At 29.2% G+C, this 18,239-nt stretch overlaps 2 protein-coding genes across 2 annotated transcripts; one reads left to right on the forward strand and one right to left on the reverse strand.

Moving 5' to 3' along the window:
- The first annotated feature begins 5,988 nt into the window (after positions 1 to 5,988).
- LOC132938472 (AN1-type zinc finger protein 2A) lies at positions 5,989 to 10,219 on the forward strand. The gene is made up of 6 exons (XM_061005324.1): positions 5,989 to 6,409; positions 6,999 to 7,041; positions 7,133 to 7,307; positions 7,365 to 7,519; positions 7,588 to 7,663; positions 9,710 to 10,219. The coding sequence occupies exons 1-6, from the start codon at positions 6,355 to 6,357 to the stop codon at positions 9,803 to 9,805; spliced, it is 600 nt and encodes a 199-aa protein (XP_060861307.1). The 5' UTR covers positions 5,989 to 6,354; the 3' UTR covers positions 9,806 to 10,219.
- Positions 10,220 to 12,613: 2,394 nt separating this feature from the next.
- LOC132938473 (longitudinals lacking protein-like) lies at positions 12,614 to 17,475 on the reverse strand. Its single transcript, XM_061005326.1, has 4 exons — positions 16,863 to 17,475; positions 16,566 to 16,753; positions 15,650 to 15,796; positions 12,614 to 13,158 (listed from the first exon to the last, which is right to left on the reverse strand). The coding sequence occupies exons 2-4, from the start codon at positions 16,749 to 16,751 to the stop codon at positions 13,114 to 13,116; spliced, it is 378 nt and encodes a 125-aa protein (XP_060861309.1). The 5' UTR covers positions 16,752 to 16,753; positions 16,863 to 17,475; the 3' UTR covers positions 12,614 to 13,113.
- Between the last annotated feature and the right edge of the window lie 764 nt (positions 17,476 to 18,239).

Below are 18,239 nucleotides of genomic sequence, written 5' to 3' on the forward strand. Positions count from 1 at the left end.
CATTTATCAAATTTATAATTTATTAATTATTTTGTAGTTAAAAATATATAAAATGTTTAACTTTTATGGCTAAGGATTGAAAATTTAAAACAATGCTTCACGTAAATAGGTTATATATAAATTACTTTATTCACAATAATATCATCAAATATACTTGGTAATATCGTAGGCTGACTGACCGTTTTCGCTCAGAATCGTTTTTTCTTATACAATGATATTATATCATTGAATTCAAATTTAACACTATCCATTACAGTGACCCACTTGTAACCTACTGTACAGCAGAGCGACATCCACTTATCCACCTTTTTTTTTGTTGAGTTGGAAATGCTGTTATAAACATCGAGGGGGTGGGTGGGTGGATACCTTGTATACATTTTTGCTCCTCACCAAAAATGAGTTCAACTGTTCATAGATTACGGGTCAGCTTGGTAGTTTATACTGTCTTGATGTACTCTATAATATTGTCTATTAATCAAATTTTGGTATACTTAAAATGTAGCAGTAACAAAATAATAACATACATTTTTTGAATATGTAATAATTCGATGATACTTCAAAATATGTATAACTAATTCACAAACAAAATAAATAATGTCTCTTAAAGGCATGGGCGTACTCACAGGGGGCATGGGGATTAACTCCTTTTTTGTGCCCCGATAGCCCCTTACTCTATGTTCCTAGAAATTATCCACAACCCCCCCCCCACCATTAAAAATTCCTGAGACCGCCACTGCTTAAAGCTAATAGGTAATTTTTAAATGCCAACTTGTTTTCTTATTATTTGTATCTACTGTTTTGAATTTAATAACATCAAAAGAAAAAGTTGGCAAGTAGATATCAACTCCGCTGTAGAGTATAAGTTTGCCTCGTCATTGTTAAATTTGGATAAATCATTGCATCGAAAAATGATTCTGAGTGGAGACGGACCTCAGACGGTATAACCTACTAACTATTATATTTTATTATATATTTGTATAATTATTTTACAATTAATAATACAGTAGGTTGAATTAATTTTTGTTGAAAAATTGAATTTATTTTATTATTAATTATTATAATAGTATATACTAATATATACATACTATTATTGCCTATTGATATATTATTGTTATTATTTTTTGAGTCAATAGGTACAGTAAATCGGTATGAACAGTATAAATATAGGTTCGTGGCATACTGGTATAAATAGCTAAAAATAGGCAATAGCTTAAAAATTAAAATTAATCTAAATATTTTAAAAATGTCATTGCAGTATAATATAGTATAATAAAGTATAAATATACATAAAAGTTTCAAGGCCTCAAAAATAATATTTTTGAATTATAACAAAATAATCAAAATCGTTATTCTTCGTTGAAAAATAAAATACCTATCTAATATCTATGATATAGTTCATATTTGAACATTTGGTGAAAATGACAAGTACCTATCTACCTGTCCACTGTTATTAATTTTTGTATAACAACAATATAAGAAAATCGTTTGATAAGAAATCGTTGTTATTCATTTAACATTTGGACTATCTATGTCCGCCAAAATTTGAACTTCAAATGACTACATAAAAAAAACCAATTGGGCTTCCAAAAAAAAAATTTCAGTATTCAGTAAGGCCTACTTAGCTTTGTTATAAAAATTGAACGTAATAAATAACTACAAATAAGTACAAATTAATTTGCACATTTCTGTTATTTTCCATTCATTTTTTATAGAAAAAAAAAATAATAATATTGGAAATTTCAAATGTTCAGACATAATAATGGCTCGAAAAAGTCAAATTCTTTTGAAAATCATACCATGTATTGAAAATTCTAGTATAAACATTTGGTGAAAACTTCAATTATCTAATGTTATTTCATATTTGTTTTATAGTTAAAACAAAGTAACAAAATCCATTTCGTCAAAAACTGGTTTTGTATAAAAATTTTTGTATTCCCCTGCTTTGTTTTCCCAATCAATAAGAAAAGTACTTTGTTGAGAATACTTAACGTTAAGGAATGGAGCATTATATGTACTGTTCTAAAAGGTAATGACTGACCCCCCAAAAAAACATACATCATTGGAAAATCAATAACTACATGGCTACCTATCTACATAGCCACATATATACCACTCCGCTCAGAATACAAAATATTATTAATGGATATGTGCATAACAATAAGTCATAAAATATAATCACAAATTTATATATACAGGGTGATCCATTTAATTTTCTACACTCAAAATTATTTCGAAAAGTTTTAACTTTTTTAAGAATATTTTTTTTTACATATTATGTTAAAAACAACGTTTCTGAAAAAAGTTATCTTTTACTATTTTAGATTCTGAGTGGAGCTTTGCGGCGTCGCGGAAGTAATGCGAAAGCTGTCCCCGCGACGCCGTCGGTTCAAACAGGAAAAAAAAAGATTCTGAGTGGAGCAACGAAGCTAGTAGATTTACAATGATTTTGACGACATTTCTACCAGAAGGAATGCATTTATTTCAACATATACCTAGTATCTTATCTTTTAAAAATTTGGAACAAAATGGTACTTTACAGAGGTAATTTTTCGATTTTATCAACAATTTTTTAACGCCTCAAGAAAAACCACCGAAATTAAATTTTCTAATCGAGTTTTTCTAATGCTTCGTTTACCACTATAGAAACGAATAAAATGTAAAAATTACATAATTCCCACTAGGTATATTATATATAATTAATGGTTACTGATTAATACATAATAGGTATTATTTATGATTTATAAATTTTCTTTCGTCCGCTCAGAATCGTTTTTTATCGAATGCAATCATTGCTGCAATAGTACACTATCTTGTCCGAGGACCGAAAGACGATAGATGGACGACTGGACAAACTTCCACCACCGCTGACTTAATCCACCCCACTGCACTTCACCGCTATTTTTTTATGGTTATAATTCGATATACTTTTTTGTATGACGCCATTTATTTTTAATTTCAAATTCTGAAGCAGAATATTATTCGGAGTATTTTAATCTATAAAAACCAAATTTCGGATAAGTGGTTCATTAGTTATAAGTACTAAGTAGTAAGTTATATATAAGTAGGGCCTGCAGGATTTCAATGCTTTTTTTGGGTGATCTTAGAGTTTATACAATGCTTTCCAAGTACATAATTTGTTTCATGAAAAAGATACTTTGACGATGAAACTTTTATTTTGAATATTTTGGTTATTTTTTCATTTTTAATGCCTATTTGTTTATATTTTGGTATATGTTAAGAATTAGATTGCATAATAGCTGAGCTCTAAAAAATATGGGTGTCTGCAGTCAACATCATTATCAACGCAATCAATTTATCAAATTAATTAATCAAATTTTCATAAAATTTTCCAAATTTCAGATTCTTTTTAATAAACATTGTCTCCACAACTCTGCTCATCTAAACTTTAAATGCTTATAAGTTATAACTAAAGAACTACTTGTCCGAAATTTGATCTTTATAATATTATATAGATATACTCCGAATAATATTCTGCTTCAGAATGTGAAATTAAAAATGTATAGTGTCAATCAAAAACTTAAAAATTAGCTAGTATAACCATAAAAATAATAAAAAATATAACTTTTTTAAAATAACATTTCTGAAATGACATCATGAGTATGAATTAATAATATTAAAAAATGTAAAACTTTTCGAAATTATGAGTGTAGACATTTAAATGGATCATCAGTATTACTAGTAGTATAATATATAAAATAATACAATATTGCTAGATTTTATTTATACATTATAACATTGTAACAAGTAGGTACATAATATTTATTGCAATACAATATAAATTGTGATTGCAAAAATACAGAAATGTATTATCTGAAATTGTGAATGGTTTACTTACTTACTACTTATTATAATTTATAAATAAATTATATAATACATAAAAATATAGGGCGGATTCACCAAACGTCCAAGCATGATTACCCTATATTTTTCTTCAACAATGCAGTTATTCAAAATCTGATGTTTATACAATTTTTTAAGCTATATACTTAAAGAACATAAAATCATGACATTTTTCTAATAATAAAAGATATTATAGTGATCTGTTGAAATACAAACTTCTGTTTTTCATATAAGAAACTCCTTTTTGTACTATACCTATAGCCGCTATAGGTATATATTTTTAGCGGATCATTTTCTAAAAATGTTGACGTAGGTTGTAAGTAGATATCAAAAATCAAAATAATAATTCGAGTACCTACCTATAGTTTTTAAATTATTGACTTTTAGACACTAAGGAATACCTAAGGATAATAGGTGATAGGTCCATGATAATGGGTTTGGAAGATAATCGATAGGTATAGTCTATACCGTATATAGAGATCGGACAATTTTAGTAATTAATCTATCAACGTTTATAGTTTGTAAAAATGGTCCAAGTAAAAGAAATGCTTACTAGATTTAATAATTATTACAAATTATATCTATACTAATATATATAAAGCAATATAGAGTTCGTGTGTTTGAACGCGCTAATTTCAGAAACTACTGGTTTGAATTGAAAAATTATTTTTTTGTTGGATGGGTCCGCACATAGATTGCCTACCTGATAATATACTGCTGAAAATCAGAATTTTTATTTCAGGCAACAGAAAAGTTAAGATAAATTTTGAACACCATACACCAAATATTAAATAACGAATTGAACAAAGTTTGAGTCATATAGAGTTGGTACATTTAACGGGCAACGGAGTGCACAGGATCAGCTATAGTAATAATATAATATTACAATTTAAAAGCATTAATTATATTTTTATAAAATCATTTTTAAGGTGTTTTATCATTAAATTCAGTCTTAACATTTTAATAACTGAGAAACTACTAGTACGAAATTTGAATTAGGTACCTGTATCAAAATGTTCAAAAAAATTATCTTCTAAATAATTTGCAGTAAAAAATGCCAAGTCGGGGTTCTCATTTGAAAAAAACAGAAGTTTGTATCGTCACAGCAGTGCACACATGAAACACCCGGTGAAAGGACGTTTCACCCCCGCCAAAAAAGCGAGTCCACGTACGTTATGTCCCCGTCTATTATTAAAATAGTCCATTTGGCCCCTAGGAGTTATGAGATGTTATTTACCTACCCATAGGACGTTTGACCCCCGGTATTTTAAATCACTACATTTAAATGGCTTTTTTTTAATTTAAAATTTCAATTATTTTAAAAAAAACGTACAATTTAAATGTAATTTATATTAATATGTGGGGATGGCCACAAAATTTAAATTTGACTTAATAAAACTAAATAACTTTTTTCGAAATATTTTTTTTTGGAAATTTCCTAACATGTGAAATTACCAATTTCGTTTGCGTTGTTCGGTGACAACTACTGACAAAGACGACGACGACAATGATGATAATTATATTAACTCCTGCAGTCCTGCGGGCCAATTGTCCTATCCTAATAATAGACGGGGACGAAGCAGTGACGGGGGCGAAACGTCCACGATTCGACGCACCCTAACCCAGTTAGTAGTATAAACTCTAAAAAATTTTAAATTATGGTATGTAAGATGTAACCATAATACTTAAATTTAAAAATTCCAAAAATCAGAGTTTGAGCAAATTCATTATTAAAAGAAAAAATGATGATGATTATACTTGGTGAATCAGACAGAATCACCCTGTACGGGAAAAACATCGTACGTATAGTAGTATTACCAGTACCTATATTTATATGCCTAAATCATATTTTACCTTATAGGTACATTTCAATTTAAATGTTATAACTATTAATTAATAATAATATATTATTATAAAATTAAAAAAAGATTTTAAATGGAGATTTTTTCACTAGCAAGGGGATTTTTTTCCACAACAACTTTTTAACACGTATGATGTTTTCAATGGTTTTTTTTTTTGTCGTTGTTACTTGCTGTTGTTGTTGTTATTATTGCTGTCGTCATGAGAACCGTGATAACGTTAACGCATGAAGACTAGAATATTCTATAATCTTCATGCGTTAACGGAACAACATGACGTCATGGTTAACGCCAGCGCGGGCTGAACGACTGATAATGCCGTGATTCAGCACATTGATGATAAATAATGACTGCACAGTCGTGTACAACTGGGATCGTGCGAATTGCGCGTATTGGCGACAAAATCCTGTCCGCTCTTCAGTCGGCAGTCTCCTTCCGCAGCTATAGTCAATACTCATCAGTCACGAGAACTGGGAAAGTGGGAGTGTTCAGTTGATATACAAAGCGCGCAATATCGTTGTACAGTCGTACAGATTTGCCGTAGCAAGTAGCAGCAACGCGGAAGTCTGGTTCGGAGTTGGTCGTTCTGCGAGTTTCTTTGTTTTTCGTCTGTAACTTTTCCGCCTGTGCCGTCATGGAACTACCAAACTTGGGTCAGAACTGCAGCAAAGAGACGTGCAAACGTTTAGGTGAGTCGTGAATAACCTTTTGGAATTCTTTGTGGTGGTAAAAATCTGAATCCTGGACCCTGGTCTCTGACCAGGATGCAGAATATAGGTCTCAATTTTGGTTTCACTTCTTTGCTTAGTTTTACCGTCGATATTTGTTAAGCTGAAGCTAATCCTTCACTTATGGAATGTAGAATACACCATCAATGTTCGGCCAGAAGTTGATGAAATTGTTTAGGTATTAATTATAATGGTACATGGTTCAATTTTGCTTTCGAGTGTCAGTCAAAAACGAAAATCAATTACCTATACTTATTCATCGCATTGTTATATTTTTGGAAATATTTATGCGTATATTATACTATATAATATACATTTTTTTATTCAAAATAAGTATAACAAATATCTAGGTATTTAAAATATTCTTATAAATAGAACTTCAGATTTGAGACTTAATATACCTAGCCCGACATAGGTAAATATAATATGAACTATTGTGCTACTCATTTAACAGAGCTTATCAAACCTATTGCATTGCCATCAAGAATTTATTTATTGATCTATTAATTGTTAAGCATTTTATAATTGTATATACATTTTATTAATTTAGATTTCCTGCCAGTTAAATGCGATGCCTGTTCTGGTATATTTTGGTAAGTTATACTCTGGAAATATTTTGTTTATATATATATTTTTTTTTATCTATGTATAACTATATAAGACGATTCATCTCTGATGTCGCAGTTCTGATCACATGAGCTACAGCAGTCATCAGTGTCAATCTGCATACAAGAAAAATGTACAAGTTCCCATGTGCCCTTTGTGCAACAAACCAGTACCAGTACCACGAGGTCAAGAACCAGACTTTACTGTTGGGCAACACATTGACAATGACTGTCGGTTTACTGAGGGTAGAAAGGTATTTATTTAAAAATGCTAAGATTAATTTATTATGTACAAATGATTGTTTTTATAGGTGTTCACAAATAGATGCACGGTAACAAAATGTCGAGGCAAGGAAGCTGTACCTTTGGTATGTAGTGAGTGCCGTCAAAACCATTGTTTTAAACATCGTCATCCTTTGGATCATAGTTGTACAGGTAGTGCAAAATCTGTTCCAAGAAAAGTGACGTAAGTAGATATTTAATTTCATGCCAAAAATGATTAAAAATGTAATTCTTATTTTTAATTTCTTGTAGGGATGTTAAAAATATATTTGGAACCAATGGAATTATTAAAAAGGCTTTTACTGCTACTGCAATACAGGGAAATATGGTAATTTGAAATAATAATATTATTTAATATTTAGTAATACAGTGAACACCGCTTATAAGATTCACTTTGGGACCAGCACAAAGTGAGTCTTATATCCAAATCGAAGTATGAATCGAAATTAGTAATGACCAACACAAATACGTAACTTTTCAAAACCAAATAATTACTAAATATTAACCAAAAAAGTTTATTTTTCATTAATTTTTTTTTATAGAAATTTGAGTCAACCGAAGTGGTGAGTCTTATAAACAAATTTTTTATTATGTGTTTGGATATGTCCATACCATTTCATACAATTTTGAGTCTAATTCGCGACTGAACCTTATTTCCGTGAGTCTTATAAGGGGTGTCTATTGTAGTACCAATTATATAATTTAACGCACAAAGATCAATAACCAATAAGTAAATATAGCCACCTCCTAATATTTTTTTTTAAAATTATGTATCTCTATGAAAAAACTGATTGCATTGAGATTTTCTTCAAAAAATATAGTTCATAGATTTTACCAAAAAATATTTCATAATATGCAAGACCACAGAACTAAAGAATTAACTTTTTTATTAATGGGAAAAGGGTAAATACTTCTTACAGTATATTCAAATTGTAATTTATTATAATATTATAATCATGTTATAATGTTGTTGGTTTGTCACTATACGTTTGTATAATTTAAAGTGCAAATCAAGTCTCACAAATGTTATTAGTAAAGTTAAAATGTTGATGACTTTTGCATTTTTTTCCTTTGATTCTATAGAATGCTATCCTAGCTGAAAATTTGTTTCATGCTCCCTTTATGCAGAATATTCTAATTTTATTTTGCATTGTTTTGCATTTTTAGCTATAAATTGCATTTTTTTGTTTTTTAACGTCATTTTTCATCTTTTAGGACATTTTTTGTACAATGTGGGGCATTTTTCTCAAATCATAGATTTTAGGGCAAATGTTACACCTAAGTTAGGAAACAAATTTAATTTATTTAAAATCTAACTTTGGATTTGGACAAGTAGTAAAAAATAATTTTAATATTATTAATGTGGGATTTTTGTTGTGATTACATTTATCGCGTTCTCGATAAGATTTACTCTTTGAGTGTTATATATTGATGAAACAAGTGTTCTTTCAGACATACACAGATCATACACGCTTATCGAGTATTATATTTATAAATTGTATGGATAAATCTGATAAACAAGATTAAATTGACATAGACATTAGACCTATTGATTAACGTGCTTATATTGCAGTAAAAGGAACTATTGTCAGTAGTGATTCGGCTAGAATATAATTTTTTTTTTATTTATATTTTTATTTTTTAATTTATTTATAAATTATTTAAATGCTTAATATATTTATAATTCACATTTTAAATTACTATTACACCCATTATCACACCCATATCTCTAATAAAAATTATTATTTATAAATACGTTTTTTTCACTTAATTAGTTTTTTAGATAATTTTTAAGGTCATTTTTTGAAGTTTTTAGGGCATTTTTGTGTGTGTTTTTTTAGGTCATCAACATCCCAACTCTAGTTATTAGCTTATTGGAGGATATTAAAAATTAATTTTTATGAGTTTTTCCCACTGTAATTAAAATACTGGGATTCAATTTTTACAACAAACATAATATGTAGTTTAAACTTAAAGAAAATGTGTGACATTTAAGGAACTTAAGAAATTTGTCTTATTTTTAACTGTGTCTTAGTAATGTATGTATTATTTCAATACTAAAAGACAATATATTATTATTATTTACTTTTAATGCAGTACATAAAAAATATATAGTGTAAGAGACAGTCACCTGGTTCTGATAATACATTTTGTACAGCTTTATGATGGGGCAATTACATCAAGTATATTTTATTTTAAACAAGTATTGATTAACTCTTCTAGTTATACTAAACAATAAAATATATATAAAATGTAAAATATTTTTAACATTTTAACAATTCTCAACCATTTATTTTGACCCACGTAACTAAAAGAAACTAAAAAAAAGTATTAACTATAATTAGTACAAATTTTAAAATAATTTCTTTTTCAGAGTGAAGATGAAGCATTAGCTAGAGCCTTAGCTGAATCTGAACGTTTGACCAACGAAAATACTACTAATTCTCAACCAAGATGTTCTGTTGCATAAATTGTTTATCATTGTTAAATCGGGCACAAAATGTATCATGTTTTATTAATATTTTTTTAAGAGATTATTTTACATTCCAAACATTTATTTTATGTACTAAGATGAAATATTTTATTTATATGTTAATTGTGATTGTGTATTTTGAGCAATACCATTTAAAATTGACCCACTACATAGAATTAAATAACCGGAATTCTGAGGTAAAAAAACTATCCGTCCTTGTTGGTGTTCTTATTTTAATTTTAAATTTAAATTTATACCATATATTAACATCAATAAACTTGTTATTTTATTTATGTTTACCAATTTCAATAATTATAAATGTAATTTGATTCTACACAACATTTTGATCTAATGGATCTACATATTATATAGATTTTTTTGCACAAATAATAAACTGGTATTTAAATTGCATTTATAGTAAATATTTATTGTATATTAGGCGAGCTGTTAACAGAATCTTGAAGTTTTTAATTTAACAAAACTTTTCCATCTGAATATAATAAAACAGAATTGCTTTTGGTATATATTTTTAAAAAGAATACAATATTAGCTTGCGTCAAGTGGAGCCATTTTGAATGAATTCCTATCACCAAGATGGTATTGTTGTTACCAAGTTGGCTGAATTGTAATGACACAAAACTGTTTTTATTTTATTGTTTAATCATGGTTTTAGTGAAGAAAAAAAAAATGTACTATTCATAAACACAGTAAATTATTGACAATTTTGAACGATTAAAACTCGATGCTGAATATAAGAACTATCTAAAATGTTTCATATTTTTTTAACTAATCTCAGCTTCACTACTCGGATTAGCCCAAAAACAAAATGTTTATAGATGTGAACATATTTATGGCACATGAACTTTTATTAAAGCTGATTATAATGTTTTGGCCCATGTCCTAGAAAAAACTCGACTTCTTCGATCTAGAGTAAATAGCATAATATTATATTAGTTCTTTAAGAGGACGTCAGTATGGCACACCTGCATGTGTTGCCTCCGTCTTACAAATGTACAACATAGAAAAAATTCTGTTTTGCGCGGGACAACTTTTCTCGCACCATATTTGTTGTAGAACTATCAAATTTTCACAACACGTAATGAAGAACTTTATCTGTGCAACAGCGGTCTTTTTTTTAATAGCACTATCCAATCATTTTTTATAAGCAAATAAAAAAAAACAAAATGTTGAGAAGCAAATAACTTTTATTGTATTTATGTTATCTAAAATATAGGCACACTGTTGCATAGATTAAAGTCCTTCTTTACGTGTGAAAATTTGGTAGTTCTACAACAAATATGTGTGAGTAAAGTTGTCCCGCGCAAAACAGTTTTTGCTAAGTTGTACATTTGTAAGACAGAGACAACATATGTGGGTGTGACGTCTTCTTAAGAGGATGTCAGCGCACTATTTATTTTCTCTCTCTGGCACACACATAGCATAGACAAAACGCATTAATGCGAGAATCATTTTTTCTATGTTTTTATGTAATCTTAGAGTAAAATCACCAATAACAAAAAAAATAGTGAATAATATTTTTGAGGGAATGACATATCGATTTTATATTTTATTGTTATTTGATTTTATAACCGACTCAAATTAAACAAAAAAATTTTGTACATTTAAATGTTTAAATTGTTTTGAGACAATATTTAAACAAATAGATATGACATTCCCTCACAAGTCCCAATATCCGTTGTTAATAAGAAAATAATGTAAAGTAGAAATCAATTCAATATTAATTCATTATTTGAGATACAAAAAAAAAAAAAAAATGAAATAATAGTGCCAATAACAATTAATTCTAAAAAAAATACAATTGTACAGAAGAGAATTTCAACCAAGTAATGATAATTGATAAAGATATTAAATATTATTTAATCATCATCAGTGACTTGGCATAATAATTAAGTATACATTTGTGAGAGGTTTTTTAACTTAAAATTATTTATTTTTCTGCCGAGTATTATAAATGAACACGTTTACTGCTGATGATGCCAAGTGGCGACATTTTACATAGTTTCCATATTATGCTGAAAACGCCAATTGGCGTCATGTTCCTTGTTATTAAATCCACTACAATTTAGTCAGTGTAAGATTAAACTTTTTGTTTTTCGCCAGCTTCTTCTATAAGCATTTTAATAATATTATTTTATTAGCAGGTGCAAGCCGTATACTGATAATTTAATTTTTAAATTTTTAGGAAATTTTTTTTTAAAACTCCAATTTGTTCAGCTTTACGACAAAGTATACATAAATAAATATGATATGCGGCAAACGTGTTAAAAATGTATTTTATTTTTATTGAATTAATTTCCAAACTATATTATTTTAAAAAAAAGTTATTAAAAAAAATTAATTTAAAAACTAGGGACAAAATGGCCTTAAATTACATTTTTTAATGAAGACATAATGTCCATTTACCTTTTCAACTATGTATCAGTATTATGTACATTGATTGTATATTTATGTGTTCATTGAATATTGTAAAATTAATACTCCAAGATATAATATATATTTAAGATGCTTTTTAGATGCTTCCAGACTTCCTGTTGATGGCAGCAACAATAGCAACGATAACATTTGTTTCATCAACTATTATTTTTTTTTTTTTTATAATGTTATTGCTTTCAAAGACGAAATGGACACAGTAGCTTGTAACTTTTTACTTGCAGTCGACTGATAATCACTTACGCTCTTTTTGGAAGTAACTTTGTGTTTTAATTGAGAATGTACTTTATATAAATTCTTGAAATTTAAAAGGTTAACTTTTGATACTTCAATTATTTAATAAATAAAACAAGATTACAAAGACGTCAACCACATATATTTTACCTAAATTTATTGTGTTCGTTATAAAATGTCCAATTAAGGTTTATACATTTTTTTTTTCAATTATTAACATAGACTAATATGCTCTATTAAAATAAAATATAATAATAATTGTAATTCATGATAAATGTACAAGACAAGTATAATATTTACACAACTCGTTGATTTTTTTTTTTAAGTAAAAACAAAAATTACATTTTGCAACTACATATTAACACATAATGTCTATACTTAAGAGTTTATTCCTATAAAATAAATATTGTTATTAAAATATTTCATTTTTTGTTTTTTATTTTTGGCTTTTAATTGTACTGTTGTAAAACGTATAGACAAATGTATTATATAGGTAAATACAAATAAAATAATAATTCATTAAAAAAGGAAAGAAAAAATAATGCAAATCTGGGCTCTTCATTAATATGCTAATAAAGATTAAAGTAATTAAAAACATATTTAGCAATGTTGAGTAGATACTAATCTTTTTTAATAGTTTGTGGAGCTTCTGCAAGACCTTTGACCTAAAAAAAAAAAATGGGTGTTAAAAATGTAACAAATTAATTAATAAGGTTTCTTAATAATACATTAAAATAAACTATTGTTTTCACTTTTAATTTATATTAAATTGAAACAGAAGTATATACATGATTTGATTTTTTAAATTAAAATATGTATTATATTCATGGTTTATAACAGAAATGATTCCTAGGTTTAATATGGAAGGTCACCCACAATTTGTTTTATTTTTAAAATGTAAAATACGACAGTTTCTATAGACTATAAAAGAAATAGGAAAAGAACAGGAGTTGAGCTTAAGTTGAATTTAAGGAAATAGGTATCTAGCCAAGAAAACAAAAATTACTATCAACTAAAAATGTTAAAGAGGAGAGATACAAATTATCAACACTACATAATTTTCAAAAATAAACAATATTTTTAGTACTTTTCAACATAATTGAGAAAAACAAAATGAAAATACCTCGGAAAATCAGGAATAGTTTTAAAGAAAATCAATATTGTTTTTTTTTTTTTGTAATTAATTAAAAATTAAAACATGAATAACCGTTCAAATTATAATATATGGTGCCTCGTAAGTTGTTTTTAAAATTTTAAATAAAATATAAAAATATTGAAAGGGCAAATTTTTTTATGGGGATTTGAAGTTTAATGTTTAATAATTATATTTTATTTAATAGATAAATAAATAATAGTATCCCAATTTCCAATGGGGTAAGAGTACAGTTGGTAAATAATCAATTTTAAACCATTTATACCATTAACTTCATCACTCTATTTTATATTATGGTAAGTCAGTGTATTGACTATACTATGTCGCAAAAGAGAACTATTGCTTTTTGCATATCATAAATGATATAATTCACGCGTCAAGAACCACGTGATCACACTAACACTGGGTCGTTGGTGAGATTTACAGAGAACTGACAAAAATCAATCAGCTTACTGATTATTTTCTCTTCAGACAGAGTATAGATACTAATTTAAGTAGTTAATAATATAATATATTTAATATTTTTAGCAAAAAATTAGTTTAATCTACTAATGGTATTAAAAGAAAAAAGAAATGGCTATGCTTAGAATCATTTTCTGTATACAATTATTAGTACCTATCCTATATCTCGACTTGCGCCTATCACTTATCTGTTATCTCAACTACCACCCGATGCCACAAATTCTGTAGTTTCTGTCGTCTACTACAGTCTACACTCTTAAAAGGTTATCAGCTGATTTTCATGGCATCAAAGTTTATAATCAATTAACTGGCGTTCAAAATTATTTTTATTATTTTAGTTTATTTTTTAGTAGGTATTCATTAAAATTATGAATCTCTTGGAATTTATCCTAAAGTAAAACTACGCCCTTGAATTCTTTCAAGAATAAGGTTTACTCCTAAAACACCGTAATTTCAAAAACAATCATAAGATTTTTAAAAAAAAACTGTATATTGGGAAGGTTTCCTACACAAAAAGGATAATTTTATTTTATTTATTGGGGCTGGCAGTCGCGACATCAGGCGGTAGTTGAGATAATGGAATTAAGAGCCTCAGTAATCATGATAATGGATAAGTAATAGTTACTTCCTGTAGTACGAGACTACCACCCATGACTACTTCCGTTATTACAACTACCAAAACAGCTGAACAATATCATTTTTTTTTTTTATATATAATTTGAATGTGGCCATCCCCATAATTATTTATTATTTTATTTGTGGATTTACCATTTTTGTTCATGTTCAAGTTAGGCGATAACGACAATAATATTATTCTTTGTAGGTATTATTATTTATTAATATTTAATTGTTTTCAGTGGCCGTACGCAGAATGTAAAGTATATTACAAATAATTACTGGGTATTTAAATCTTTTCTTTATTTCATTTTTTTTTAATATTATGAATTTGAATGTGCTCATCCCCACAATACCTATAGACATATTGAAAAAAAATATCAAAGAATTAAATAATATTAGTAAATATAAAGTAGTCTGTAGTAATAGGAATGTGTGCAAATTTAGGTAGTCTTAGATAACAGGATTGTGATGTTTCACAATACAATCGCGGTAGTCGTGATAACGGAGGGGAGAGTCGAGATAATAGCCTTAGTCTCGTATAACAGGAAAGTACTAAGTAATCCAATTATTCATCACTGAATTTAAATTTAACACATCTGTGTCTTAGTCAATGACAAGGTACAATTAAAACCTACTATACACCATAGTGACATCTCTGATTTTGTCAAAATTATTTATAAAAATATTTATTTAGATTAAATTTAAAATTTAAATAATATTATTAAGTGTTATACTTAGTTTAAATATTTTTTCATCTTAATTACATTTAGGTAACTACTGACAAAATTATATAAGTAGGTATTTAAGAGGTTACATGCTATGATAATTAATTAGCTATTTAATAATAATTATTTTGAAATTTATTGCTACAAACTTTCTCTTTTTATAATGAAATTAAATTATATGAACAAATTTTAATTTACCTTCAAACGATCAGCCGTCTTTAGAAAAGCTGGCAGTTGTTCCTGGCTGATGTTGACTTCTCCTGCGTACATAAATTCAAGTATTGACTGCAAATGGCTGAACGGTACATCTTTAAGTATTATGATTGGATGTTTTGATGGGTTTTCCTAAATATGATTTTAAAACAAGTGTAAATTATTCAATTTATAAACTTTATATGTAAAAATAGGTACCTGCCTATACTAAAATTATACTTTAAAAATTGTTATTATATTTTGTCAACTAAAAATCAATGTCAATACTATTTAAATAATATAATAATGACTTTTTATAGTTAGTCAATTTAAACACGAGTTAAATTACTTAACGGTTCAAAAAATGTTTTACAAACAATTTGTACAGCAATTTTTGTTTCGTTTAATAGATATTGGGTTACCATAAAAAGGTACCTACAATCAGATTTAAAATTTTGATGTTTTTCCACAATTATTATAACTACTTGAAAGATAAAACAGTTAAAAACCTATATATCACAATTATCAACAAGGAATTCCATAGGTATAAATTATTAATTAACTAAGCATAAATTATTTATAAAAGTATAGATCGGACAATAATATAGGTAATATCAAGATAAAAATAAAACGTATATTAACAGAAAAACCATAGGTATATCTTATCTTTGAACTCTTAAGACTTCAGTTTCTCATGACTCTGGTTAAGACAATTTGTAAGGAACCGTACAAAATCATCATAATATGGAACGCATATTGAACAATGCTGACGTTCATATCTATCAAACCCTATCAAACGATTCGATCTCAAACCATTACAATATTACGGATCCAGGACCAAGACGGACATCATTAAACACGATTGAACTGGGTTCTCTCGATACTGATTCTCTGAATCTTCGCCTGATACGACGGGACTTACCTCTAACAATGCTTTGAAGTAAGGGCTGCAGGCTGATAACACCATTTTGTGTGCCTTACACGTTTGTCCTTCGCAAGCAAGTGTCACGTCCGTGAAGCTCTTCTCGTTCCTCAGGTGTTTGAAGGACGACACCATGTTGCTCTGGTAATCGTTCCATTTCAGGAAATATTGCTGTTGATCGGCCATTACTACACCGGAAAACAATCAATCGCCGATAGTTAGCGTAATAAATATCATTACGGTCGCGGGTCGCTCATTCCGCGACATTGTAATATTGTGCGCCATTATTATAATTACCTTATTGCGGTTCGAATCGCTGACAAAGAGGACGGCGGCGTGCAGTGGTCAAAGGATCCGCGAGCACGACAACAACTGATCGTCTGATTCTCGCCGTTTGTCGCCGGACGTCACTCGATGCACCAGAACATGTACGAACTACGAACTTGAACTTGAATAATGGACGACGCGCGATAACGCAATATCCAAATCCGTCGGGGGCGCGCGCGACTGTGACGACGTTGGACTCGGACGTGTCTCGTCTACGGCGGTGATAAAACCGTGTCAGAAGCACATAATAATAATAATAATAATAATAGTAATGATATTATATATATAAATATAATATTATGTATAATAAAATATCGGAGAGATAAACAAAACGCGAAAAACGTTGACCCGACGTGTTGACGTGCGTTACGGTGATGGTGCGTGCGGGTGCGCGTGATTAACGGCGCGTGTTTGCGGGTGCGCGCGCGCTATTTTCTGCCTTGGACGACGTAGGCGGCGTACTGTAGAGGGACATCTGTTGTCGAGGACGGGGAAAGCGTGGCGGCATCACCGAGCCGGTCGAAGGCGCCCGCCGCCGCAGGTAGCCGTCACGGCGCGTACGGCGCTTACCTGTCGTTGGTGGTTCGTTACAGCGCGGCGGCGTGCGAAATCGTGATGACTGCTTACACGCTTGTCGTTGGGGGGCTGCACTGAGGGCCGGGCGGCCGACTCGAAGTTTGTGTACTCGATGGCCTGAACGCCAAGCATTCGGCGGGGGTGCCTTCACTCAATCACTCGGCAACGCCGAGTTTTTTTAAATAAAAAAAATACGAACAGTAGAACTCAATAGCTCAGTTTCCGATGGAACGAGATTCGTTTGATTTCAACAGTTTTCGGGTGACTTGCGGTTTTCCCCTAAGAAAATTGCATTATGGTCGTCTTGTTGGCGACACTGCGGTTTTTATCATCGCGGTCTAATTTCCTTTTTCAAATTTTTACAATTTCGTTATTGTACCATACGTTGTGACTTGGCCAGTTTTAACTTGTTAATTGTCAGTTGTCGTACATTGTCTATTGATACATTTAAGTTTAGAGTATGACTGTATAAGTTAAGTTCACGTTTGTATTTTTCCGTGTCAGACTACCGTCAGTGACGTATCGACAGATTCGGAAATTTGGTCATCAATAACTCTATTTATATTAAACATATTATATTATGTACACAATGTCCATATCTATGTCATAGGCAAGTAATATTTGGGAAAATTTCAAGTGCAAAATTCCAAGTCAAATTTCTAAATCTATAAAACCTATTTAAAACCTTCTATCTACGTACAGGAGCTGGTTGTTGGTAATGCGGGGTCGTTGCTTACACTTAACTACCAAAAGTAATGTATAACAATTAAA

This window comes from Metopolophium dirhodum, chromosome 2, assembly GCF_019925205.1.
Source record: "Metopolophium dirhodum isolate CAU chromosome 2, ASM1992520v1, whole genome shotgun sequence".
NCBI lineage: Eukaryota > Metazoa > Arthropoda > Insecta > Hemiptera > Aphididae > Metopolophium > Metopolophium dirhodum.

Bases quoted from the DNA above. Each gene is read 5' to 3' on its own strand.
- LOC132938472 (XM_061005324.1), top strand. From the start codon at position 6,355: ATGGAACTACCAAACTTGGGTCAGAACTGCAGCAAAGAGACGTGCAAA. The intron at 7,308-7,364 runs GTATTTATTTAA...TTGTTTTTATAG, and splicing joins GGTTTACTGAGGGTAGAAAG to GTGTTCACAAATAGATGCAC. The intron at 7,520-7,587 runs GTAAGTAGATAT...AATTTCTTGTAG, and splicing joins TCTGTTCCAAGAAAAGTGAC to GGATGTTAAAAATATATTTG.
- LOC132938473 (XM_061005326.1), bottom strand. From the start codon at position 16,751: ATGGCCGATCAACAGCAATATTTCCTGAAATGGAACGATTACCAGAGC. The intron at 15,797-16,565 runs GTAAGTCCCGTC...AATCATATTTAG, and splicing joins ACTTCAAAGCATTGTTAGAG to GAAAACCCATCAAAACATCC. The intron at 13,159-15,649 runs GTAAATTAAAAT...TTTTTTTTTTAG, and splicing joins AGACGGCTGATCGTTTGAAG to GTCAAAGGTCTTGCAGAAGC.